The sequence below is a fragment of the Simochromis diagramma genome, unplaced genomic scaffold, assembly GCF_900408965.1.
Source record: "Simochromis diagramma unplaced genomic scaffold, fSimDia1.1 OVJJ01000715.1, whole genome shotgun sequence".
Lineage (NCBI taxonomy): Eukaryota > Metazoa > Chordata > Actinopteri > Cichliformes > Cichlidae > Simochromis > Simochromis diagramma.
The window spans coordinates 1,838,619-1,865,093 of NW_024387128.1; the positions used below are offsets into that span (position 1 = coordinate 1,838,619).

The 26,475-nt window shown below is 41.6% G+C and overlaps 2 protein-coding genes across 3 annotated transcripts in view; both read left to right on the plus strand.

Annotated features, from left to right (window-relative positions):
- LOC120743426 (E3 ubiquitin-protein ligase HECW1) overlaps positions 1-7,459 on the plus strand; it is a 95,524-nt gene extending 88,065 nt beyond the window's left edge. Inside the window, exon 30 of the mRNA XM_040047054.1 lies at positions 2,023-7,459. Within this exon, the coding sequence (XP_039902988.1) occupies positions 2,023-2,134 (112 nt within the window). The 3' untranslated portion in view covers positions 2,135-7,459. The remainder of the gene's footprint in view (positions 1-2,022) is intronic.
- Positions 7,460-9,479: 2,020 nt separating this feature from the next.
- The window catches only part of stk17a (serine/threonine kinase 17a), a 32,933-nt gene continuing 15,937 nt past the window's right edge, over positions 9,480-26,475 (plus strand). Inside the window, exon 1 of one of the 2 annotated variants that reach the window (XM_040047053.1) lies at positions 9,480-10,026. In XM_040047053.1, coding sequence (XP_039902987.1) covers positions 9,845-10,026 — 182 coding nt within the window. In that variant the 5' untranslated portion in view covers positions 9,480-9,844. The remainder of the gene's footprint in view (positions 10,027-26,475) is intronic. The other variant, XM_040047052.1, reaches the window with a different exon arrangement.

Consider the following 26,475-nt stretch of genomic DNA (forward strand, 5'->3'; position numbering starts at 1 on the left):
GTGTATTATTTTGTTGAGGCACTGTATACAGGATATACAGTTCAAATGTGTTGACATTGATCAGCAGAGAGGCTGTTTGGCTCTCCCACCTCTGCAGTGCAGCTAGATGAGAAATTGTTCTCCGACCTTGGAGTCAGATGTTAATTTGATAAACAAGCAGTGCTCAGCAGAAAGTATGCAAGAGTCAGGTTTTACTGCAAAGGAGGGAAAAGGTGCCAGTGTTTGATGCTTGCCTGGAGCACTCACATCGTTCTGTTGTTCAGCTAATAATAGGAAGTGTGGAAATGGTGTGTATGGGACTGTGTCCAGCCTTTTTCAGATGTGGGATACTTCAAATTGACAGCCTCCTAACTTTTTCAAAATCACTTCCGACATAGGTCACCGTAGTAGTTTTTGCACTGAAAGGACACAGGAACTTTCTTTCAAGGAACTAAAAGATTCCTCTGCACCATTAGTTGTCTGTCTTTCCACTACGTCTAAATAGCTTTAACTATTAGGCAGTCAATCTTATCATGTAAAAGTGTTTTTACGTGTTATTTTTGATGCAGCTACACATCTCACTGCTCCAGACCAGTTAATATATCAGTCAACAGTCACTGGCTTATTGAATGTTACATTAATCTGGGCATTACAACTTTGAGCAATCCAGTAGGTGGCAGTAATGCAGAAGATGTTCTTCAGAACAGTCCTGTTTTTAAATCAGCTGTGTAACTCCACAAGACTCATTTTGTATGTGGCTATCAATGTTCATGGTACTGCCTGCACTGCGCTGATAATTCAGTTCAGTTCAGTTCTACTGAATTTATATGACGTCAAAACACAAGACGTGCTGCCTCAAGGCACTTTATATTGTAAAGTAAAGACCTTACGATAACAGAGAGAAAACTCCAACAATCAAACCTGTGGGCAAGAACTCAGCAACACAGAAAGAGAAAGAAACTTCCAGCAGAACCAGGCTCAGGGAGAGACATACATGTGTTGCAACAGGTGGAAATGAGGGGAGGTGGACAGGATAAGACAGAATAATAATGTGTTATCTGTAAATGGTACATAAGTATTACTAAGGCTGATCTTTTTGGACGGCCTCATCCATCTTTTATAGAAAACTGATCAGACACGGAGCTGACACATTCAGATTTCAGATTCAGACGTTTAAGTAATTAACATTGACTGTTTGTTCTGTAATTTACATGGTCACCCCCAGCTAGCCAGAGATTTTTACCATGCAGATAGCACCACATCTCTGTGGGACTTTGATGTTGAAAAAAACGTGTCAGCCATTTCAGATGAACCTGACATAATATTAATGGATTGTGTTTATATAGCACTTTTCAAAACCCTCAAAGCGCTTTACAATTCCACTATTCATTCACTCTCACATTCACACACTGGTGGAGGCAGCTACAGTTGTAGACTGACAGAATGGAGGCTGCCATATCGCGCCATCAGCCCCTCTGGCCATCACCAGTAGGCAGTAGGTGAAGTGTCTTGCCCAAGGACACAACGACCAAGACAGACAGAGCTGGGGATCAAACCGGCAACCTTCCGGTTACAAGATGAGCTTCCCAACCCCCTGAACCATGGTCGCCCTAATGAAATGTAACCTCTTGACTGTAGTAACCACATTCTGCATGGGTTTATGGATTTTAACCTGCAAGGAAAACGGGCTGCTGCTGCTAGCATCGCTAGCAAAGCTAGTCTGCTAGCTAACACCTGTATGCGTGTGCAGTGTTATGCACAATGCAAACTGCCACACCAACATTTCATCTGAACTGTTTCAAATAACTCCTTTATTCACACGTAGTATTTGTACATCATCTTGTCTATTAAAGTGGGTTTAATTTAGAGACTGTTGGGACCAGGTCAGCTGAAAAGGAGGCTAATGAGCATGCTCGTCTGCTTGTCTACCTCTTGTATATTCTGGCTCTCAGCTCTATTAATGGAATGTACTTGTTAAAGTGGATAAAAGACAAGCTCCATTTTGTTTAAAATGTCTGTCTCTTTCTCTCTCTCATTTCTCAGAGCTCACACCTGCTTTAACCGCCTCGACCTGCCTCCATACCCTTCGTACACCATGCTGTATGAGAAACTGCTCATTGCTGTGGAAGAAACCAGCACATTTGGTCTGGAGTGAGACAGACAAATCAAACACTGCACGCCTCTATGTCCAACACTGGCTGGGCCAAAATGTGAAAGGAGCGCAGCCTAACCTGTCTTAAAGATCCCGGAATTGTACTGGAAATGTTTCTGATCATGTTGGATACACAGTATGTTTGTCACTGTTACGGTTCTGTGCGTCAGAGTCTGTCACTTATGAGGATCTTTACGATTGCACGCAACACTCACGGCGTCACAGCACTTATTTTTCTATAAATCATTAGAAAATAAGAAACAATTACAAAGACTTTTTTATAATTAATATTGATCAGTCTGTGTGTACCTGAAGAATGAGTCTGTCAAATCGAATCAAAAACTTCTGTTGCATGTACCACAATTCATCCGACAATGAAAATGCTTTGGCTAATAAAAGCAAAAGCAAAGTGTTTATACTCAGTACAGCAACAGGTGAAAAGTAATGTACAGAAATAAGAACAATATGAGCAACACAGTAACACTGAAAACAGTAATTTTCCATATGACAATAACAACAGCAATGTGCTTGGAGACATGCTGGAAGTTATCTTTAATAGACAGAAAATATTTAAATAATAATTTAATAACCATCAAAACCTACTGTAGAAAGAAAATCAGAAAGAGAAATGAAAGAAATGGGTTAAAACCGTTAATAGAATTAAATACTATTAGTTACTCTAAAAAATGTTACAGTCATTGCAAACTTTGATTCAAAATCTTCTTTTTATCAAAAGATGTATGCAAAGATTGTTACACAAATCCTCAGGTGGTTTCCTGCTGTGGACATGTAGAATGTCTAATGCAAGTTTAGATTCAAAAGAAAAAAACCTCAATCAGTTTAATGCAAAGTTTAGTAGCCCTGAAGCCAAAGGAACAATTGTCTGGGTTTTTTGTTGTTGTTTTTTTTTAGTGGAGATACTACAAATACCAATATGTATCTATCTGGACTGCAGCAGCCCAAAAGGAACTTGCCTGAGGACTTAACAGAACTGCAGCACAATGGGAAATAAGAGGTTAAGGCAAATATATGACGAGCTGCAGACAATTAAGAGAGAAAGACTGATTATCACTCAAAAAACTCCCAACAGGTAAAGAAAACTGCACTGAAGACAAGGTGAATAACACATGCTCAGAAACTCAGAAACTACTGAACATCTGGAAATGAAATGAATGTCAATAATGGGCAAGCCACAAAGCAGTGAAGTTTCTGTTTCAAGCAATGTGAAGAGTAGTCTGGTACACTGGAAATCAAGAAATATACATTCACAGCATCCAGGCTGTACTCGCATAAAAAGAAAGGCCCTCCCTGCAATTAAAGACTCCGCAGTACTAACATGCTTCTGATACTCATCTTGGAAGTCCTGCATCTGGGCCCACAGACACTCCACAGACACTCTATGTTGCATAGAGCTCAGTGATGAGGCAATGATGTCAAGTATTGCAAATGCAAAAGTAGCCATCAATTCCAGCACAAGGGCTTCTGGGATTCCTTTTGTGGAGACTAAGGGCGATTACGTCAAACCAAGCTACGTGAGCTCCGTGATTCGTGACTCTTCACGACAGAATTTATACTTGGACGCTCTCCAGATGGCTAAGGAGGACTAAAGTGGGATTCTGCTTTCAGCCTGTGGTCTGGCTGTTTGAATGGGAGCTTCTCACACTCTTGTTCGAGTCTTCCACAAACGAACTTGTCATCTCTGACCATGCACCATTGGTGCTGCTCTTTGTATGGAGCCGGTACTCCAGTATTTAACTCTTTACTGTTTCAAACACAGTGACCAGTGCAAGAGCAGCGTGTGGAATCTCCAGTGGCCTCAGACCAATGTAACAGATCCCTGAACTGATGTGGCCCTACTGGTAGAAATGTGCGATGTGTAAAGGGACAAACAGGTGTAACATATGCAATAGTTGAGACCTTTACTCCAATCTGTTCCACAGTCTGCCATATTCTTTTAGACACTGACTGACTGCAGTGCACCCTTGACATCTCCAGCCCCTTGCCTGCATCTCTAGCTGAGTGATGAAGCTGTGCCTCAGTTACTTTCTGCCTCATACATGCCCTGTGGGGGTAGTACTGACAAAAGGAAAGTCATTTGCCTTGGGGTTTTTTTTAAGTCAGGTTAATTGGTAATAGTCACTGATTACTGTATTTACAATGGATGTAGCTTTGTGGGCAGATAACTAGCCTGATATAAGCAATGCCAAATATAAACAGAACCAGGAGGCATCAAAGCTGGCTGGAAATCTGACACATTTTCGCCGGATTTGACAGATACACTTGTAGCTACTCTTCCCAAGCTGTAGGCTTTTGTCAACCTAACTGTTGAATGAGTTGTAAGGCTAACAGAGAAGTAATGGCTTACACATCAAAGTGTGTTTTACCATTTCAATTACAGCTACAATGTTCATAAAACTTGAGAAAAGTTAGCAGAAATGCTTTCTTGTGGAGTTGCGTATGTTTGTTGCAGGCTAGACACAAATCTCCAACCTTGCTGTCAGTGGTCAAAGCACCAGGTTTCTGAATGTTTCTGAAACCCATGACTGACATCACGACGTGCACAATATTGTAGTCCATTTACATCTCCCAGAAATTTTTTTTGTAAACTTTATTAATTCCCAGTTAAAGCTGACGACTCCAATGGTGGAACAGTTCAGTTAACGAATGAACTGGAAACACTTCTGAATCATGGAGTGTAGTTTTTGTTTGATCCACTTCTGATTAAGTGACTTGGCCTGTGGTAAAAAGAATGTTTGTCACTGATTTTTATTATTGCTCCCCTCTAAAGACAATTCAAGGTTTGAACCAAACTGTGCTTTTAGAGAATTGTTACATACCTAATAAATGCTAGGTGTTTGCAGGGAAGACAACTGTGTGCAATGAGAAAGATGAGATCTCTTGTTCTGCTTCTAAGTGTTGGGATTAATTGTTCAGGTTTTTGTGAATCTATAGTTAATACTGAAGCCAGTTGCACCAGCTGTTCATAAATTCAAACTTAGCCATGTGTTTGCTAAGTGGCACTTTATGCAAGATGAAACTACAACTGGTTGCAGCACAATGACAGTTTCTGCACAGAGATTAGTTGTTACTAAATATTTATACCCACTAACCACCATGTGTAACTGGCATACAGCTAAGTGAACAAAGCAACAAAACCAACAGCTTAAAAAGAAAAAGCTAACATGAAAGTCTTTAAATTCACTTCCTACTACCTGGGAGTTATTTGGAATCATCCAAGGCCGTTTAAAATAATTGGATAAAGAGCTGTGAATGCAAAAAAAGTTTAAAAGGTCTGACAACTTTGCCCCAAAATAAGGTTTAAAAGCCATTATTTTTATTTTAAGCATAGAAGGTACACAACAGTTTTCAAAGCACAAACATAATACTAATACTTGGCAGATTTAGGGGTGGCTGTGGCTCAAGAAGTAGAGCGGGTCATCTAGCAGTTAGACGTTCGATCCCGTGCTCCTCTGGTCTGCATGTGGGAGTATCCTCGGACAAGATACTGAACCCCAATTTGTCCCTGATGCATCTGTGTGAGCATGTCGATAAATGTTAGCTAAATAGCAACGCCTGTTCCTATGTGAGCAGGTAGGTTTGGCTGTCTTTCTTACCTTAACAAATCAAATCATACTTTAAAGAGTGCAACTTGTATTTACTCAGGCTGTCTTTGTCTAACATTTGCTTGATGATCTGGAACCTGTCGTGTGACAAATATGCAAAAATAAATAAATGAGAAGGCAGCACATACTTAAATTGCATGGATACAGAGAAAATGGAGCAACAGAGTGTTTAGGAATACAGTCCCTATTAGTCCACCTGAGCGCCCTATATGAATTCCCCAAAGAACTGGACAAACTCAAATAATTTCCAACATAAGGATTGTTTTTAACTCATGAACACAGGCATCCAATATTGATTTTGACCTTGACCCTCGCAAACAGAGACTTCTCTAGGTGCTCAGAGTCTTTTGATGATATTGTGTACTCTTGATGAGATATTGAGCGTCTTCATAATGTTACGCTGAGGAACGCTGGTCTTAAACTGTTCCACAGTTTGTAAATGTGCTTTTTTTGCAGATTGGTGAACCTCTGCATATCTTCACTTCTCAGAATATTTATTTAAATTATACACAGTGTCCGTGTAAAGACATTAAGTCGTCACTTCCTTGCGGCTTTTGACAATGGTACAGCTACCTCCATGAGAGTGTTCTTGACTTGACTTGTGTTTTTCTTAACCAAGAAAATATTTCTGTCATTATCCACTGGAATTTTTTGGACAAAAATCTGTCATTGTTCAAAACCAGTTTACCTAACTAAATGAAGAGTTGGTGCAACTCAGTCCAGCCGGTTTCCAAAAAGCTTTAGGTGGATAGCCTCCAGAGGGTGGTGGTAAAGTATACATAAAAATATATTCAATCACATTGTTAGTTTAGTCAGATTTGCAGTGTAAGCAGCAGACGTTGGTTTATGTCTAGACTGGGTTTATGGGTACAGAGCATCAAACTTTGACATAGGAAATAAGAATTTCTGTTTAATGTTTGTGTTTAGGGTTAATAAAATGCAATCTTTCGTTACTTAATTGCCTAATCCCCACCATACCCTTACCCAATGACAATCTTTCCCTAACCTGGCCCTCACTGGTCTGTGTCCTGCCGTGTGCAGATGTAGGTATTTAAAGCAAGATTTTTTTTTTTTGTCATTGTTGCCACTCTACATTGTCTTACTGTGCTTCTCTATCGTCCACCCAAAGCATGCTGGGATAGAATCCACCTTCTGGTCCAGAGTAGGACTGATGTGTGTGTCAATTGTCCACATCTTATCGTGTGAAAGATTTTCACCACAGCGGAACTTTTCACCTTCATGAACCATCAGCAACTCAAGTAGACGTGTGTGAGATGAGTTGGCTGAAATCACTTTCCAGGTATCACATTTGGGGCTAATTTGGGCTGTCGGGTCACTGACAGCCAATCTAGGGTTAGAGTTAGGGTTGGTTAACATGCGCCCCTTTTTGTACAGTTTGTGCTTGCTTAGAACACCCAGAATGATTGTAATGCCAAAATTATGTGACCTCATTGAAAACGTGTCATCTGCTAGTGTCTGACTTTTTGCCTATTTAGCATGCAGCTCAAACTAAACCCAAGCCTAACCCTAACCCCCAATGTGTCACCAGTGACTTGGTGGAAGAGTTTAAGGCTCAGCTGTGGTGCCAGCAAATGTGGTGTGAATCAGATATGGCCCAGATATCACAGAATGCTGAACTTGTAGCCAAACTCACCCTGGGTCAACACTGTTGTTACTCACAAATCAACTACATGTCAAAGTTTGACACATAGCAAAGATCCCTGACTTCAGCGGCCTGTCAAATTTTAGGCTTCTTTATTCCCAACATGGTGTGATGTTTGAAAAGCTGACTATATCTCCAGAATTTCACTTTTTTTATTTTCATTTAAAATACAACACTGTCATGAATTCGCTTCCCTATAGAGGAGAAAAACTGCAGTGATAGGTTCCACTAAAGAAGAATCCACAGAACTTTGATTGACACAAATTTGAGATTTTTGGAGATTACCCACGCTTCTGTGAGTCAGATCGATAATTACTCCAGTTATTGTTTGGTGTGGCAACATCTTGTCCACACATCCCAACACACACAAGGACAAGGTTGTGATTTAGTTGCTCTCCTCATCCTTTTTCTACAATCGTTTGTACTCTTATTTATACAGTATTGTATTTATAAGCAAGGGGAAGTCCTGAAACTTTCCTTGAATGTTTTCTTTCTATTTTATTTTGTAATCATGTAATTAGGAGGACCAGTGGAAGATTTTGCCTTCGAATTTGAAGCCTTTGGGTTCTTATTTGTGTCTTTTCTATTCTAAAATAAGCTGGCTGATTTTTTTTGGTTTTCTGCGGGGAAACTGTGATGTTTGTTCCCATTTGGCTCCTCTTTTTCTGTTCACCACTTTTGCTGGTGGCATTATTGAGGTTAATGTCAGCTGTGGCTCACTCTGTTAGAAATGTCAGAGCCACATGAATCCAGGAAGCACTCTATTCTTTGGGCAGTTAATGATTTTTGTATGTGCTTTGGTGAACATGTAAAGAGAGCTTACTGATTTGTTGTTTTTGTTGGGTTGATATGATGAATGCATACATCATAACACTGATATTTATTGTGGGAAAGGAATGATTACAAATGTTCCAGTAACACTTATCTGTAAATGTGCTGATAGAAGCTATACAAGTTTAAACAGAATATTGGAAAAGTAAATGATGATGGGCTGTCTACTGACAGGGAAGGTGGTGGAAAATTGTTGCTGCTGTTTTGTGTGTGTGTGTGTGTGTGTGTGTGTGTGTGTGTGTGTGTGTGTGTGTGTGTGTGTGTGTGTGTGTGTGTGTTTGAATTAATCAGAAGTAGACAGGAGAAGACCAGGTGGTGACACTAGAACATGGATATTTTCTTTTGTTTCCAGTTTCATGTGTGGTTACTATACATGTATGTACATAATGTTAAAGGGTACAGTTCATATTTGACTGAGAACAGGTTTCTAAATACTCAGGCTGTTCTATTGCCCCACCTTACCATATGGATCTTAATAAAATGGTCACTTTGTTACTGCTGTGTGTATTCATTCTACAGACAAAGGGGTGAAAAATGAAAAGGTTCACTGTCGATCTTTGATAAAAGGTTTTTATTTTTTATAAGTCTTATATTACATATTAAGTAGAGATAGTCCTCAAATTCATGTGTGCCCTGAATACAGGTAAGAAGGCATTGGATATGAGACCTAAAACCCACCTGGAAGTTCCCCAGTCTACATAAAAACTGGACTGGTTCTTATAAAGTACTTTTCTACTTGAATACTCAAAGCATTTTATACAACATAAACAGTTTTCTATATCTAAGGGCTTTCTGTATAACGTTCACACACATTCACACTCTGATGAGTGTATCATTCAGTATCTTAGCCAAGGACCATCAAACCACCAACCATCCACTCTGCTTCCTGAGCCTTCCTCTGTAGATGCTTGTTTCTCTTTCTAATCTTCTTCGTCTCTTTCCACATGTTTTGTTTCTTTGTGTAATTACTTGCGTGCCTTTATTTCTCTTTTGTTAAGTTAGCTTTTCTGTTGCTTTTGTTCTTTGTAGTTTACATATCATTTGTGTTGCTTTTTAAGAGACTTACAGTTCTATCAATATTTATTATTAAAAGCAATAGAAATGTATACATTGTATGCATTTTTTTTATATTAAAAGGGACGTGAAAACTGGTCCCGCTATATATTTCACGTTTAATTTTTAATTCGCCGATCAACACAGAAGTCTCTCCCCCTCTCTCTCTCGCTCTCTGTGTAACCCATTCCGATTGGCAGGCACGCCTGTCAATCAACACGTGCTACCATGGTTACAGAAAACGCAGCACCGGTTCAGCTTCTAAGTGAGGAGCAAGTTGAGGGACTGACAGGCAGGACGCTGAGTGTGGAGTGATCAAAATGAGCTCTCCAGCTGTGTTTTTAATACAATGTTAGACTGCGCTAATAATGTGAAGCTTGGCCTAGAAGACGTGACATTATTCTGTCGCCCTAATGTTTTGGGTTTTGTTTGGTTTCTGTTGTCGTTCGGAGAATAGTAAGCGGCGTCATTTAATGTAATTGTGCTGACAGTTGTTTGAAGTGTTTAACGTTAGCCAACTAACCGGTCCAATTAATCGACGCCATGATCCCCGAATGCCCGCTTGCCGGGGACTCGAGAAGCAGAAGCCGCCTTCATCACAACCACGCAGCTGGACCGAGCCAGAGCCGCAGTGTCAGCGGCTTGTTGTCCGAAATCCAAACCGCCATCCACAACGAACCTTTCGCCGACCACTACACTGTTATTCCCGGCAGAGAGCTCGGAAGGTAAGAACATGGCACACTTAAACGTAAATTTAGCAGAGTTTATGTTTAGTTTCGTATGTTTCTTATCTTACCCAGCTTAGACTAGCAGAAATAGTTCTGTTTTTATTTGGCACGACTGCTCGAGCTTTGGGACTGTTCCCATAAGAGTGGTGGAAGAGGTCATGTAAAAGCACCAATGTCGTGAAATAGACCTTTACATCTCTGATTTTTGTATTGAAAATGTCACGTAAGTGGGGAAAAAAATGCAAGTAATCCCACGAGAATGCGCTCAAAGCAGTCTGTCGGGTCTGATCCAGACTTTCTGAACTGGTACTGGTCGCCCAACCAACTCGGGCTGGATGGGGGGCTGTTGGCCCAAGTCAGAAAATAACACTCGCACACCCTGCACTATCACAGTGTATTATACACTGTCAGTGTCTGCCTCACACGTGCTGGTCACCGCCAAGCACTAAACCAGTGTTAACCGAATAAGGAAATCCAGTTCGAGTTGCATTAACTTACTTACTGTTTACGTTTTTAATTACTAGGCTGTGTGAATTCATGTAACTCACAGTTGAGGTAATATATCAGTAGAATTCAGTTGAGAGAGCAGTCTGTGTTAAACATTACATGTTGATAACTCTTGCATTCTCCTAATATCAAAGCTGTATTTGACTGATGTAGTCAGTGAGTACTTCTGTCACGAACTGATCTGCTGATTATAATTATAATCAATGTTGATTTGTTTACTAAAATAAACATCTGAGCTCAAATGAACATCAAAATTAACTTCCAAATTAGTAAAATAATTAAAAAGAAAAGTAGCTTATTGGAGATGTAAGATCTTTTCTGTGTCTTGATTTTGTAAATTAATTAATTAAAATTGTGACATGAATGTAGTGGAGTCACACATGATTGGAATATTGGGTTAGGGTTATACCGTTACAGTCCCTAAGGATGGGGCCACAATAATAGAAATTAAATCCCTGCAAATAACGGGTAAAGTTCGGGAGCAATGAATACACAGTATACTCAGTTCACCATAAAGCATTGTATCCTTTTGATTATAGTGGACAAATTCATCTCTTATGGATACTGAAATGAAGGAAGGTAAATGCACGTTATTATCATCACTTAAGTATACATGCAACTTTCATATGTTCTCTTACATCCAGTAACACTGAGGTAAGTGGCTTTGCACTCTTTGGTACTTAATTATGCTTAAAGTGGACCTGAAACACTTCATGTGTAAAGACTCATTTACATGATGGAGCCTTGCTCTCAAAAACAGCCATGGATGTAACTCTGTCTGTGAAGCGCTGGATTTAAGAAATAAGTGCTAAAAAATGTGTAGCGCCATCTTCGCTCAGTACAGAACGTGACACCATTGGTTGGTTGTGGTTAATAGCTAAAATAAACTAATGTAAGTCTAGCTAGTAACAGAACCGTCTAAGGAGCTTGGAAAGAAAAGCGTCTGGACCTCTTTAAATTTCCTTAAAGACGTTTCACCTCTCAGTGGAGAAGCTTCTTCAGTTCTAAGAGCAATTGGTGGCGAGTCCCAGATTTTAATCCCTATGGGAGTGTCCCCAAGAGGGTCATGGACCCCCTATTGATCCTCTACCTAATCACACGAGGTAGAGGATCAATAAGGAAACTTAAAGAAGTCCAGACACTTCTCTTTCCAAGCTCCTTGACTGACTGAGAACCTTCACAGGCATAGTAACAGGACCAATAACTCAGGGGAAAACAGGGGGACTTGGAATAAAAATCAGTTTAAGGGGTCACTTTTGTGCTGCCCCTGCCTGCAACAATGAGTTTTTGTGTTAAACTGAGGATGTACCGTCCACTTTCACTGTCTGTCTCCTGTCTCAGCTGCACTGAAACAGGAAAATCCAGCTGTTAGCTCTAATGTTCAGGTTTGTAAAGCACTGTTTAAATGACAGAGTGGGGGAGAGCCTGTTTGAGTCATCAGACTAGAGAGAAGCTGGAGTCTCACACTCTGTTTTTCCACGCCAAGCCGGGTGTACCGAGCCCCACAGTCAGCTGCCAAAGCAGATGTTTGAAAAATGCGATCAGCACTGTTTTATGCAATAAAATATTCTCTTTTCTCAAACACAACAAAAAAGTTTACAACATCACAGTAAACAATCAAAGATGTTTCTGTTTGACAAGGTTCTCAGCATGTTTTTCAGAGGATGGAGAATAGTGTGTCCTCTGACCTTCTTACCACCACAGCTTCAAATGTGTCCAGTTTGCAGCCAATCACAGATTCATGTTTGTCGTTTTTTACCATTTGTGCACCTTAAGCAAATATGTAGAACTGATTTCATTTATCAGTACAATATCACTAAAATTAGAAACATCTTGACTTGGAGTGATGCTGAAACTGTAACTCTGCATTTATTACTTTGAGGTTGGACTATTGTGATTCGTTATCAGGCCGCTTTAAAAGCTCTCTGAAAAGCCTCGAGTTGCTCGAGTGCTGCAGCAAGAGTCCTGAGAGGGACTGGAAAGAGAGAGCATATTTCTCCCATATTGGCTTCTCTTCATTGGCTTCCTGTCGAATCCAGAATTGAATCAAACTTTTTCTTCTTACATACAAAATCTTGAGTAATCAGGCCCCGCAATATCTTAAAGACCTCATAGTACCTTATCATCTTAACAGAGGACTTTGCTCTCAGACTGCAGGCTTGCTTTTTTTAAAGTAGAATGGGAAGCAGAGCCTTCAGCTTCTGGGCCCTCTGCAGTGGAACCAGCTCCCAATTTGGATTCGGGAGACAGACACCCTCTTTAGTTTTCTTTTTAATAAAGCTCATCTCTTTTCACTCTCTGTGTTTATACATTATAAACATATACATGTTAGGTTTCTCTCTAATAGTTTTCCAATACAAAGCGCTTTGAGGCGTTGTTGTGAATTTGCACTATATAAATAAAATGTAGGTGAATTGAATTCATAGAATTAGGGAGCAGAGGGTAATAGACCATTATACAACTAGACGTCCTTTTGCCACCTTTCTGGCTGGTTGCTGGTGTACTGCCTCTCAGTGTCATCCAGCCACTTGCCAGAGTCTCTTATAGTAATGCAAGTTATAATTTTAATCCAACTCTACGATTTTGGATTCCAGCAGTGAGATCCTGTTCTGCCAAAAAATAGAATAGCCCTTTATTGTCATTGTACATGTACAATGTGCTCCACAACAACTGCACTTTGATAAAATATAATGAGTAAACGGTGGGAATGAAAAGCAAACAGAAGAAATGTATACAAAACAAGGGAAAAGCACACATTGGAGAACAAAATAGTGTCCAGTCTAAGTAAAGTGGTTGCAAACCTGCAGCAGGTGGAGAACTGGTTCTGCTTCACAAAGTTCCATAAAGTTGCACAGCAGAACAAGGACTATTGTCACCGGCTGCACTTCATCCATAGGATGACAAGCTTATTAAAGCTTATTAATGTTATGTTTTGTTAGAAAGTGTAAATGGTATTGTCTGTGTAGGTTGTCAGTCACCCAGGTCATAGTAATCTAAGGAGCTTGGAAAGAAAAGTGACTGTAGTTTAATACGTTTCTTGAAGACATTTCATCTCTCATCCGAGAAGCTTCTCAGATGACGCTCAGCTTTTCCTACATGTCTTTAGATGTAAATGCTGTTATTGATTACTGGATAACCTTCCTTTTGCTAGTGCACACAGCACATTTGTCTTTTATACTTCATGCTATATACTTACATACATAGTCTGTGGTTAAAATGAGACACCAGGTCTGTTGGCCAGTTTTGCCAACATCTTTTTGTGTGCAAGTGATCACTGAAATTGCAGTTATGGTTCTCTCTCCATTCATTTAGATAAGTTCTTGTACCTGAAATAACTGCCTAGAGATGTTACCAAGATAGCTGTAGAGTGGCAAGTTCTAGAATGACTTTGATTATAGCACAGCTACAATCTTAGCTACACAACAAAGGCTGTTTATGTCTGTATGTCACAGACCTGACATTGTGACTGAGATTAGCTGCAACAGAACAACATGAAAGCTTACATTAATCTGCAGAACCACTCTGGCCTACAGCACTGTAGAAGATCAGCTGACAAAAGGTCATGTGTCCAAGTTTATGTTCACCAAGGCACTGCTCAGTGGTTTGATGTAAATGCAGACTTATGTGTGGGCATACTAAAAACCATTGATTGGGGAGATGGAGAGAGGTAGAGAGCAAGGCACAGCTATATCAGCTGAACACCGGAACCAAACAGCTGAGATCATAGTGTCCAAGAATAATAGAGAAGTCAAAATAGGAATCAAAAGCTTAGCTCGCAATAATCAAAAGTCTAGAGCATTAGCACACTGAAACTACATGTTTGATTTGGCAGATTTTTACACCAGATGACTTTCCTGACGCAAACCCTCAGGGATTTGTCTCCTTCTGGAATCGAACCAGGGATCTATCACTTGTTAGGTGGATTTGTAAACTACTATATAAGTAAAGATATACATTCTCATAACAGACAACATACAGAAATAACTTGGTTAGGCTCTGTTAGTCAGTGTAATAACAGATGAAGGTGTTGTTGTTCTGTAGCCATACAAGTTGTGTTTATTCCGTAGCTGACTCTTAGCCTACTCTCTGCATGAGCCTTCTGAACTTAGTGGTGGAATTTCATTCATGAGGCTTTTTTGGATTAAAGGCTCAGCCGTAAACTTGGCTTTGTTTGCCCATGCATTCCTCTGTGGAGTTGTGTTTTGTTGACTGTGAACATGATCAAATGTATCAAAGAGGTTAAGTTACCTCTGCAATTACATTTTTTTGAATTTGGAACACATTTTTTGACTTCCACACCTAATTACTCACTCCTTTGTTTTTTGCTTTTGTCCTTTTAGTTTGTTTGTTTTTTTGTTTGTTTTTTTTGTTAAAGTTTGGGGTTTCATGACATTTCATCATTGGACTTTATGGTTTACCTCAAGTTCCAGTATGGGCTTACAAATGTATGCTTTGAACCTCCACACTAACCTCAGTTTGTTCATGCAAACGCCCACCTTCATAAGTCGAATAACGAGAAGCGTACAACAGGCACTGAGGATTTCAGATTCTTCTAGCATGAAAGTTTTCATTTTGTAAATAAACAGTTAACAGAAAATATAGAGATACATGTCAAATAAAGGTCAGCACTTTCTTGGTGATGTACATCATTTTGCTGCTGTCTCTCAAAATGTAAATAAAATCTTTTCGTGTCTCCCAGTTTTCCTTGTTTGTCATGTACACTTTACATCACCTTGTATCCATGCAAACCTTTAGTTTTAAAAATGAAAATGAGTGACTTGGTGTTGGTATGTAATTTTTCAAGACATGCCCGAAGTTTGAAAGCTTGCTATTAATTAATTAGTGCATTTTTAATATGGCTTTCAGACCCTCATTAACGATCTACTTTTCACATCTTGGGGTGGAAGTAGGATGACGATGGGGGCTTTGAGGTATTGCTTATATGCGGTGGGAGTCCCAGATGGCTCACACCCAAGCTCCTTTTGTAACTTGTACTATGGCGAAGCTCTGAATTACATATGGTTAAGACCCAAAGCTTTTTCCTTGATGGGTTTTAGTGACAGACAGGGATTCTCACTTAGCCCATATGGTCCTGGAAAGAGCATTACACCAGTGACTGTGCTTTAGTCAGCCAAGAGAGACCAAAACATAAATTTTAGGCTGTTAGGTTGATTTACCTGTCAAGCAGAAAGCAAGCGACTTTAGCGTCACTGTTAAAACCCTTCTTTCGCTGCATCATCTTCTCTGAAAGGCTGCTGTGCCAATATTTACTCTGTCGTCTCTTTCCTTGTGTTTTCACTTCTTTGGTGAAGAGGACCCCCACTAAATAAGAAGTTAAAGGAAAAAAAAAAAGAAGTATGACCCTTCATAACTTGATGGTATAGGCATGAATTTAAATTTGCCGCCATGGCACAAAAACACGTACGAGTTCCCTTCCGCGCTGCCTTTGTCTTACTATGTTGTCATTCTCTAGCCCAGACCTTCCCAAAGTGTGGGGCCCGCCCCCTAGGGGGAGCGCAGAGCAATTGCAAGGGGGGGGGGGACGCGGTATGAAAAGTGGGGGAAAAAAAACAAAACGCTTGCATACTGCTAGCATGGGGCGCCCGCACAAACGCAAAGCAGGAGATGAAGCATCGCTGAATATGTTTCCAAACCAACTTCATTCTAAGCCAAATACTAGACAATATGGTGAAGCATGTCTTCCCTTTGGTTTCACCTGCACAAGTGCCGAGGTAGGTCTCCCTGCAGGATTGGTTTTCCCTGCATCGGGAGCACGTGCTGGGCTCTCCAAATCACGGACAAACAGGATCCCACATTCTTGATTTTTAGTTCACAAACACTTGTTGTAATGACTAACTACTCCTGACATTTTGGAGATGTTAACTCTTTATACAGTGAAGTTACAGTGGGATACAAATAATATCAGGCTGGCCCTGCCACGATTTGTTTCCCGGTTCAAATCCCGGTCAAACAGGATCCCACAGCTGTTTGTTTTTAAACCCATTTTGCACAGAGAGGCATTTTTTGAAAAATGCATTGATAGCAATGTTGAATATTATTACACAGGAAAAAACAACTACACGTAAAATAATCACACCGTGACGCCTCTGCCTTTGTAAATGGAGGGACAGTAATTGTGTGTGTGTGTATGTAAGCGTGTAAAACCTGAAGATACTCAGATTAACAGTATTTTGTCTCTATCTGCCATTCTGCAATTCATCTCATGTAAACAATAACGTGGCGCACAGCGTGACGTGAAAAAAGGCACATACCTTTGACGTTGTGTGACGAACTCTGTATTCCTCGTCCACACGTAAACGCAAAAAAGGAGTGATTCTGTGATTCGAAACGCCGTTTACGTGTGGACGAAACAGCTGCGTTTTCAAAAATACCCGTGTAGGTGTGGACGCAGCGTAAAAGAGTTAGGTAGTAATAAAATAAACTACTGTAATTTATTGCAGATTACTTGTATTTGCTTAATTGTTTAATAAATGTTTGAGGTGTGAAATAAATGGAGCAAAATATGGGTGTGTGTGGTTGGAGGGTGTGTGTGTGTGTGTGCGCGCGGGAGGGGGGTCGCAAACATTTTTCTTGTAAAACAAAGGGGGGTCTAGCAAAAAAAGTTTGGGAACCACTGCTCTAGTCACATACAGAAAATGAAATTAGGTGGAATGGCGATGTCCATCTCAACCACTGTATTCAAGACTGATGGGGAAACATGGCAGCTTCCACAAATCCGGTGCCCGTTCATATATATTTTTAATAGGTTAATTCCAAGTTTATGAGAGTGCATCGATGTCTTGGAAGACAGAATTACACACCAATCGATGCATATTTATGACTGCAATATTCTAAAAGTCAAAGCCAGAATCTTAAAGTGGACCCTTAAACGTTTGCTCAGACAAGTGAATTACAGTAATTCAAATGTGATTAAATAATTCAGAATGTGACAGCATGTAACTCAATTTGGCAATATTTCTTAATTGATTGTTAGCATCCAATGTGAAAACTGAATCAAATAGTCATCCCAAGGTTCTTGATGAAAGAGCAAGTGGCAAGGGGACCCACAGCTCACATTACCTTATACATAAACATGTTTGGGGGACAAAAAGGGACATGTGTTTTCTCTTTACTGTAGCTTGAAACATTTTGGGACCTAAAAGCAATACTGTTGTGGCTAGAAGATTTCAGCTCATCATGGGCATGAATGTCATGGCAATTTTGGGCTATTAAACATTTCTTTAAACTGTTCTTTTTCCAAGGTGGGCTGATTATATAGCATACATGCTTAATAACTTTAAGAAACAACAATCCACACATGGTTAAAAGTATTCATGCACTCACTTAAATATTTGAATGTGGTGCCGAAGATTCTACAGGGTCTTTTAACTTGGCAAGGCCAAGGCTTAATAATTTATCAGCGATCCTGATTGAGTTTATCTTTGCCAACCCCAAAAGTTACTTGTCTGAAAACACATTTATTAAAGTCATGTTTTTTCAGCTTTAGGATCAGTGACATCTTTGATGTCAGTAAATCAACATTACCAGTTTGCATCCAACCCTAATCCAAATGGATAGTCAGTGATGGTAGTGGAAGTGTTAGACACTGAGCTAGTGGGGTCGCTGGAGCCTATCCCAATTGTCTTAGGGCAAGAGGCAGAGTACACCCTGGACAGGTCGCCAGTCTAATGCATGGAGACAGGCAATCATAACCACCTTTGGGAAATGTAGAATAACCAGTTAACCTAAACCCACTAATTGCATGTCTTTGGATTGTGGGAGAAAGCCGAATAGACATGCAAATTCCCCAAGCTAATGGTGGAATTCAACTCACAACCTTGTTGCTGTGAGGTAATCGTGCTAACACCTGTCCCACCTTCTACCTGAAAATCTTTTTTCATTAAATGAATCTAGGGCACCCTTTCACAGAGACCAGCTATGACAACGCAGCCAGAACACTGATACACTCCAACTACTGATGGCTAATAGTTGGTAGAAAACCTACATTACCTACACATTTTTGATGACTAGAGCTTGAACTTCAGCAGTGATTTTAACAATGTCTTCATGCCTAAATGTATTACTTTGCTGCCATGTGATTGGCTGGTGAGATATCTGTGAGCAGCTGGATAGGATGGTGGCTGCAAAATCACTGTTATAGCATAGCACCAGGGGGCGATCGTGGCTCAAGAGTTGGCAGTTTGTCTTGTAACCGGAAGGTTGCCGGTTCGAGCCCCGGCTCCGACAGTCTCGGTCGTTGTGACCTTGGGCAAGACACTTCACCTGTTCAGAGGGCCCGGTGGTGCCAGTGTCCGGCAGCCTCGCCTCTGTCAGTGCGCCCCAGGGTGGCTGTGGCTACAATGTAGCTTACCATCACCTGTGTGTGTGTGTGTGTGTGTGTGTGTGTGTGTGTGTGTGTGTGTGTGTGACTGACTGGTTGGATGACTGAATGTGTAAAGCGCTTTGGGGTCCTTAGGGACCAAGTAAAGCACTATACAAATACAGGCCATTTAGCACCTCAGAAATCCACCTGTTAAACCTAAAGACTATTTATTTCAATAATTGTGACCATTTCATCACTTCTGGCTTGGTGCATGTGTGTGCACATATACATGGACTTGCACACATGCACAAAAGCCATCTCTTTCAGGGTGTAGCCTGTGAATGAGGCTGCTGGCTTTGGAAATGTGCTGACGCTGCTTTAGAAAAGGCTGCGGTGGCCCAGTATGGTTTCTGAAAGGCAGGCCTAGACTCCAAACTAAACCGCGTCTCTCTGCGTTTTTCAGGCAAGACCACTGCTAGAACGTGACGCACTGCTCCCAGAAGTCTTTTAAAGGTGGCTGCTTAAAGCAATCCCAATATAAACCTTCATTAATTAATATGCATGGCCAACAACTTTCCAGTGCACTACTTTCCGATACCAATAACTGATCAATTCTCCATCCTCCCTCTCTCATCCCCTGCTACTTGTTATTTTAAATATAACATTTTTTTTCTTTTGCATGTTTATGCAAAAGTTTATTTGGCTGAGAGCTGGTGCTCAAAATAATACGATAGTCATCGAAGTTAGTAAATCTTCAGTTTTCTAGTACACGGTCAATCAGTTGGTGCAGTATTGTCTGTTTCCTGTTCACTGCAATATTCATGTGCACAGCTGAATAGATGAAAGGTTTACAAAATAAAAAGGAAATGCCAGAACCGCTTAGTGTGGTGGACAGAAAAAGCTGAGTGTAGGCTCTGAGGAAGTTTCCCATTCACTGTAACAGGAAGGCATTGACTTGCTTTCTAGTATAAATCTTTGAAAGTGCTTAATGAAAGGAAATGTGAAGTAGAAGAGTGCATGCTAAAGGAGTTAGTTTCTTAAAATATCTTAGTGACTTATACTATGAGACCAGCTTCAAGTTGAACACAATGTTATCTCAAGAGAACAGGCATGAAGTAATATGGGCTGGTGTTCATATATTGCCTTACTGACCACTGAAAGCATTTTTGATTACAAGCCATTTAACCACACATTTATGCAGTGCTGGATTCTAATTTTGTGCACTTCATGTCTGTCATGCTTGGCCAATTTAGAATCACCAAGTAAACTAACATTATCTTGGTAGTATGGTAGTAATTCTTAGATTGCACAGTTATATGTAATAAAGTCTCTCTGATTCTGACATGCAGCATGTCCAAAAAAATCACATTGTAGAACTAATATGCTAATGCAAAACTCAGTATTTTTATTTTTGAATTCTGTTAGAGTAACTTTTGAATGATTCAAATCAAATTCAAATTGTATCTATTATTGTAGGGTCTACATTACAATATAAAGTGTCTTGAGGTGACTGTTGTTGTGATTTGGCGCTGTATAAATAAAACTGAATTGAATTAAAATTCCAATATAATCCTCACTCATGTTTTACTGGCCCCTTATTTCAATCCTTCTCTGTTTAAGCCAGTTTTCTTCTGATTGAAGATATTACACTAAAGATTTGAAGAGCTAACGGATGGGGCTAATGTGGGATTACTTGTACATACACTGTACAGTTTTAGAACACCCCAATTTTTCCAGTTATTTATTGCAATTCAAGTCGTTCAAGTTCAGTGAATATCTTGAAGTGGTACACATTTAAGTGGTGAACTGCCAGAGGTTTAAAAAAAGAAAGGTAAGGTTACCCAAAACTGAAAAATAATGTACATTTCAGAATTATTAAAAAGGCCTTTTTCAGGGAACACAACATGGGTTAACAATTTAAAGCTGTTCTACAGCAATGGAGGTTGATCAAGCCTTGAAAGCTGGCGCTACTAATTCCTACAGGTGTTCCAACTTTTCTGGATTACTTACAACCCCGTGTCTGTATAAAAGCAGTGTTTGAACACACTTTGGTGAGCATCAGTTGAACAGTATTGTACTGCAGAAAGTGCGTTGCTACAAAAAGGAGAAAAAAGCAATTAATAATGGAAGAGAGACCGAGTATCATAACACTTAAAAATGTAGCTCTTTCCTACAGAGAAAATGCAAAGTCAAGGTGTCGGTGAGCACAGTTTCCTTCACCATCAAAAGGCACTCTGACTGGAAGAGGTATTGCAAACCCAAAGCCACATCTGAATCAGAGGGCAAGTTTATGAGAGTTAACAGCTTGTGTGATAGGCGGTTTAATAGTGGGTCATAGTAAGCAAGTCTCAGTTTCAACTGTGAAGAGAAGACTTTGAGCTGCAGGTTTGACAGGACGAGTTGCAGCAAGTCAGAATAAGATAAAGAGGCTTGCCTGGGCCATGAAACACTGCCATTGGATTACTGAAGACTGGAAGAAGGTATTATGGACTGATGAATCAAAGTTTGAAATCTTCGGTTCATCACGCAGGATCTTTGTACGCTGTCGAGTAGGTGAAAGGATGGTTCCAGAGCTTTTGCCATCAACTGTCAAACATGGAGGAGGAAGTATGATGGTCCGGGGCTGTTTTGCTAGATCCAGGTTCACTGACTTTTACCGAGTGAGGGGCACCCTGAACCAAAACGGCTACCAGAGCAGTCTGCAGCACCATGCAATACCCTCTGATATGTGTCTAGTTGGTCCAGGGTTCATCCTACAGCAAGATAATGACCCAAAATGTAAGTCCAAGCTATGTCAGGACTACCTCAGAAAAAAGAACAAGATGGTAGGCTTGAAAACATTGAGTGGCCAGCACAGTCTCCAGACTTAAACCCCATTGAGCTGGTTTGGGATGAACTGGACAGAAGAGTGAAAGCAAAGCAACCTACAGGTGCTGCATTTATGGGAACTTCTGCAACAGATATGGGAAAAACTTTATGAAGAATATTTTATTTCTATTGTAGAAAGAATGTCATGGGTGTGTTCAGCTGTTATACCTGCCAAAGGTGGCTACTTTGATGATTAAAGCGTTTCTTTTTTTTTTTTTAAACTCCAATTGCTTGTTTTTTGTTTTGTTTTTTTGTTGTTTTTTTTAAACTATGCTTTCATTTCGGAGTGTAATGAGGCTTTGAACTGCATAATTTTCAATAAAAAAAAATAGAAATAGAAAATAGAAAAATTGGGATGTTCTAAAACTTTTCACCGGCAGTGTATATTAATATTATTTGATACTTCATTTAATCGAATCAGGACCTTGTGAATCAGAATCAAATCAGTTATTGAAATTGATACCCAGCTCTATTGCGCCAGTGTGCATGGCTCGCCGTTTTCTCTACCCCTGCTGTTTGTTTGTATTGTTTGTGCTATTTTTTTTTTTTTTTTTTTTTTTTTTTTTTTTTTTAGTGCTAGAGTCAACTCTCTTTTAATGTTTAATTGCCAAATTCTGCTGGACCTTCAACTCTTTGTCAGTGATCTTAACAATGCAGCTCATCCTGGACATAAGATGTTGCCCCCACTCCTATCTGGGATCCCAGCTCACCTTTGTTGCACCCTGGCCCCAGTCTCGCAGCGAAAGTGCTTCTAGGACTGGATTTCCTTTGTATAGCTGAAAAATGGTTAAGGGCTGGTAAGTCCAGCGCTTTCACAGACCTTTTTTCAGTCTGGTTTTTAAGCTTTACACCAGGGGTCCCCAATCCCAGTCTACGAGGGCTGTGTCCCTGCAGGTTTTAGATCTCACCCAGGGTCAACACACCTGAATCACATGATTAGTTTATTACCAGGCCTCTGGAGAACTTCAAGACATGTTGAGAAGGTAATTTATCCATTTAAATCAGCTGTGATGGATCAAGGACACATCTAAAACCTGCAGGGACACCAGCCCTCGTGGACTGGGATTGGGGACCCCTGCTTTACACAGTACTGAATCTGCAGTTTTAAGAGTTTTTAATGATGTGTTTTTAGCAACTAACTCGGGTGAATGTGTTACTATTGTGCTTTTAGATTTAACTGCTGCCTTTTATACAGTGGATCATAAAAATGTAATTTCTCTTTTGGAGCAGTGGATGTGTCAGGAGTACTGGGTTTGGTAGAGTGAACTTTCTCTGTGAAACTTGGTGAGTTTGTATCCTTTGCTGCTTCTCTTCAATGTGGGATCCCACAGGGTCCAATTTTAGGCCCCCTTCTTTTCTCCCTATATCTCCTTCCCCTTGGCTCTCTTTTCAGGAAACATGATTTCTTTCCATTGCTATGCTGATGACTCGGCTCCCTCTTAAAAAGATAAATGGTTTATTAGCAGACTCCCTGCTCAGATGTCTTGATGAAATAAAGGCCAGGATGGCTTTGAACTTTTTACATTTTAATTAGCAAAAAACAGAAGACCCCTTTTTAAAAAAAAAAAAAAAAAAAAAAAAAAAAGGGAACAGTTCATCCTGCCCGGGATAGGGTTACCGGGGCCCCACCCTGGAGCCAGGCCCTGGGAGGGTGCCCGAGGGCGAGCGTCTGGTGGCCGGGCCTTAGTCTATGGGGCCCGGCCGGGCACGCCCCAAAAAAGGGACATGGGCCCATCTTCCTGCAGGTCCACCACCCGCAGGAGGCACCGTAGGGGTCGGGTGCGATCCCCGGCTACCAAGACTGGCAATTGGGACATAAAATGTCACCTCTCTGGTGGGGAAGGAGCCTGAGCTAGTGCGTGAGTTTGAGAGATACCGGCTAGATATAGTCAGGCTCACCTCAACTCATGGCCTGGGCTCTGGAACCAGCCTCCTGGGGAGGGGCTGGACTCTGTCTCAGTCTGAACTTGCCCCTGTTGAGAGACAGTGGGCTGGGGTGGGTATCTTGGTATCCCCTCGGCTTGCTGCTGGTAGGTTTCGGTTTCTCCCAGTGGATGAGAGGGTGTGTTCCCTTTGCCTTCAGGTCAGGGAATGGGTCCTGACTGTCATCTGCGCTTATGCGCCAAGCGGCAGTTCAGAGTATCCAGCCTTCTTGGAGTTCCTGGGTGGGGTACTGGAGGGTGCTCCTCCTGGGGACTCTGTTGTCCTACTTAGAGACTTCAATGTTTACGTGGGCAATGACAGCGAGACCTGGAAGGGCATGATTGGGAGGAACGGCCTCCCGGATCTGAACCCGAGCAGTGTTTTGTTATTGGACTTCTGTGCAAACCACAGTTTGGCTATAACAAACACCATGTTCGAACACAAGAGTGTCCATAAGCACACCTGGCACCAGGACATTCTAGGCCTGTAGGTCACCAGACCTGAGGCCATATAAAACATATGGCCTAACTGAGTGTCCAAAACGGACACCACCACCTGGTGGTGAGTTGGATCAGGTGGCGAGGGAGGACGCTGGATAGACCTGGCATGCCTAAACGTACAGTGAGGGTGTGCTGGGAACACCTAGCAGAGGCCCTGGTCTGCAAGATCTTCAACTCACACCTCCGGCAGAGCTTCAACAGCATTCCAAGGGAGGCTGGGGACATTGAGTCAGAATGGACCATATTCAGCATCTCCATTGCCGAAGCTGCTGCACTGAGCTGCGACTGCAAGGTAGTTGGTGCCTGCTGTGGTGGTAATCCCCCAACCAAATGGTGGACACCAGAGGTGAAGGGAGCCACCAAGCTGAAGAAAGAGTCCTACCGGGCTTGGTTAGCCTGTGGGACTCCGGAGGCAGCGGGCGGTGGCTGAAGCAAAAACTCGGGTGTGGGAAGAGTTCGGACAGGCCATGGAAAAAGACTTGCGGACTGCCTCGAAGAGATTCTAGCAAACCGTCAAGCGACTCAGGAGGGGAAAGCGGTGTTCTACCTGCACTGTGAATATTGCAGGTGGAGTGCTGCTGACTTCGACTGAGAAAATTTTCGGGCGGTGGAAGGAATAGTTGGAGGACCTCCTCAATCGCACCTGCACGTCTTCTGTGGCGGAAGCAGAGTCTGGGGACGAAGGGGATGACCCGGCAATCTCTGGGGGCGAGGCCACTGAGGCAGTTAAACAACTCCTTGGTGGCAGAGCCCCTGGGGTGGACGAGGTCCGCCCTGAGTTCCTGAAGGCTCTGGATGTTGTAGGGCTCTCTTGGTTGACACGTCTCTACAATGTTGCGTGGAGATCAGGGGCAGTACCCCTGGACTGGCAAACTGGGGTGGTGGTCCCCATCTTTAAGAAAGGGGACCGGAGGGTGTGTTCCAACTACAGGGGAATCACACTCCTCAGCCTCCATGGGAAAGTCTATGCCAGGGTGCTGGAGAGGAGAGTCCATCCGTTAGTCGAACCTCGAATACAGGAGGAACAAGGCGGTTTTTGTCCTGGCCGTGGAACACTGGATCAGCTCTTTATCCTCTCGAGGATACTTGAGGCTGCATGGGAGTTTGCCCAACTAGTCTGCATGCGTTTTGTGGACTTGGAGAAGGCATTCGACCGTGTCCCTTGGTACTGGTCTCAATTTACCGGTCGATCTACGCCAAAACACTCACCTATGGTCACGAGCTGTGGGTAGTGACCGAAAGAACGAGATCTCAAATACAAGCGGCGGAAATGGGCTTCCTCCAAAGCGTGGCTGACCTCTCCCTTAGGGTGAGAAGTTCGGCCATTTGGGAGGGGCTCAGAGTAGAGCCGCTGCTCCTCCACATCGAAAGGGGCCAGTTGAGGTGGTCCGGGCATCTGACAAGGATTCCTCCTGAGTGAGGTTTTCCAGGCATGTCCCACTTGGAGGAGGCCCCGGGGCAGACCCATGACACGCTGGAGAGATTATATCTCTTAGTTGGCCTGGGAACGCCTTGGTGTTCCCCCGGACAAGCTGGAGGAGGTGGCTGAGGAGAGGGAGGTCTGGGCTTCTCTGCTTGGGCAGAGCAAATCTTAAACTTGAAAACCAGGTCAGAGCTGTTGTTAAGAGCTAGCTTTTTTCATTTGAGGCAGTTAACCAAAATAAAGCCTGTTTCGTCAAGAGACGGTCATCAACGCCTTTGTTACATCTAGACTGGATTACTGTAACACACTTTATTGTTGGGTTAGCGATGCGTCCATTAGGCATCTGCCATGCGTCATTTAACTGAGGACTTACACCCATTTTAATTTCACTCCACTGGCTGCCTGTACTTTATAGGGTCCTTTTTAAAAGTTCTTTTATTTGTTTTTAAGTCTCTTAATGGCCTGGCCCCTCTTACCTCTCCAAGCTAATACAGCCATATACACCTGCCTGCTCCCTTAGGTCCACCAGTCAGCAGCTCCTTGAGGTGCCAAAACCAAGTGTAAATTTAGAGGTGATCATGATTTTGTTGTAGGTTAGGCAGACCTCTTCTCTTTCTGATTTTAAGATTTTAAAGCTCTTCTTAAAACAGGTTGACTTTTTTTTTTTTTTTTTTAAATCTCTATTTTTTTAACATATTTGATATTATTTCCTGTCTATGCTATTTGTATATGTGCAGCACTTTAAACTAAAACCAGGATTCATAAAGTGCTTTATAAATAAAGACGGCATGGCATGGTAATTGATGTGTAGCAAGTTTTTGTCATGGCATCACACTGGCAGAAAGCACGGATCAGTGCTGGAATCTGTAGCTCCCAGCAGCATTGGCCCCATGACTCTCACA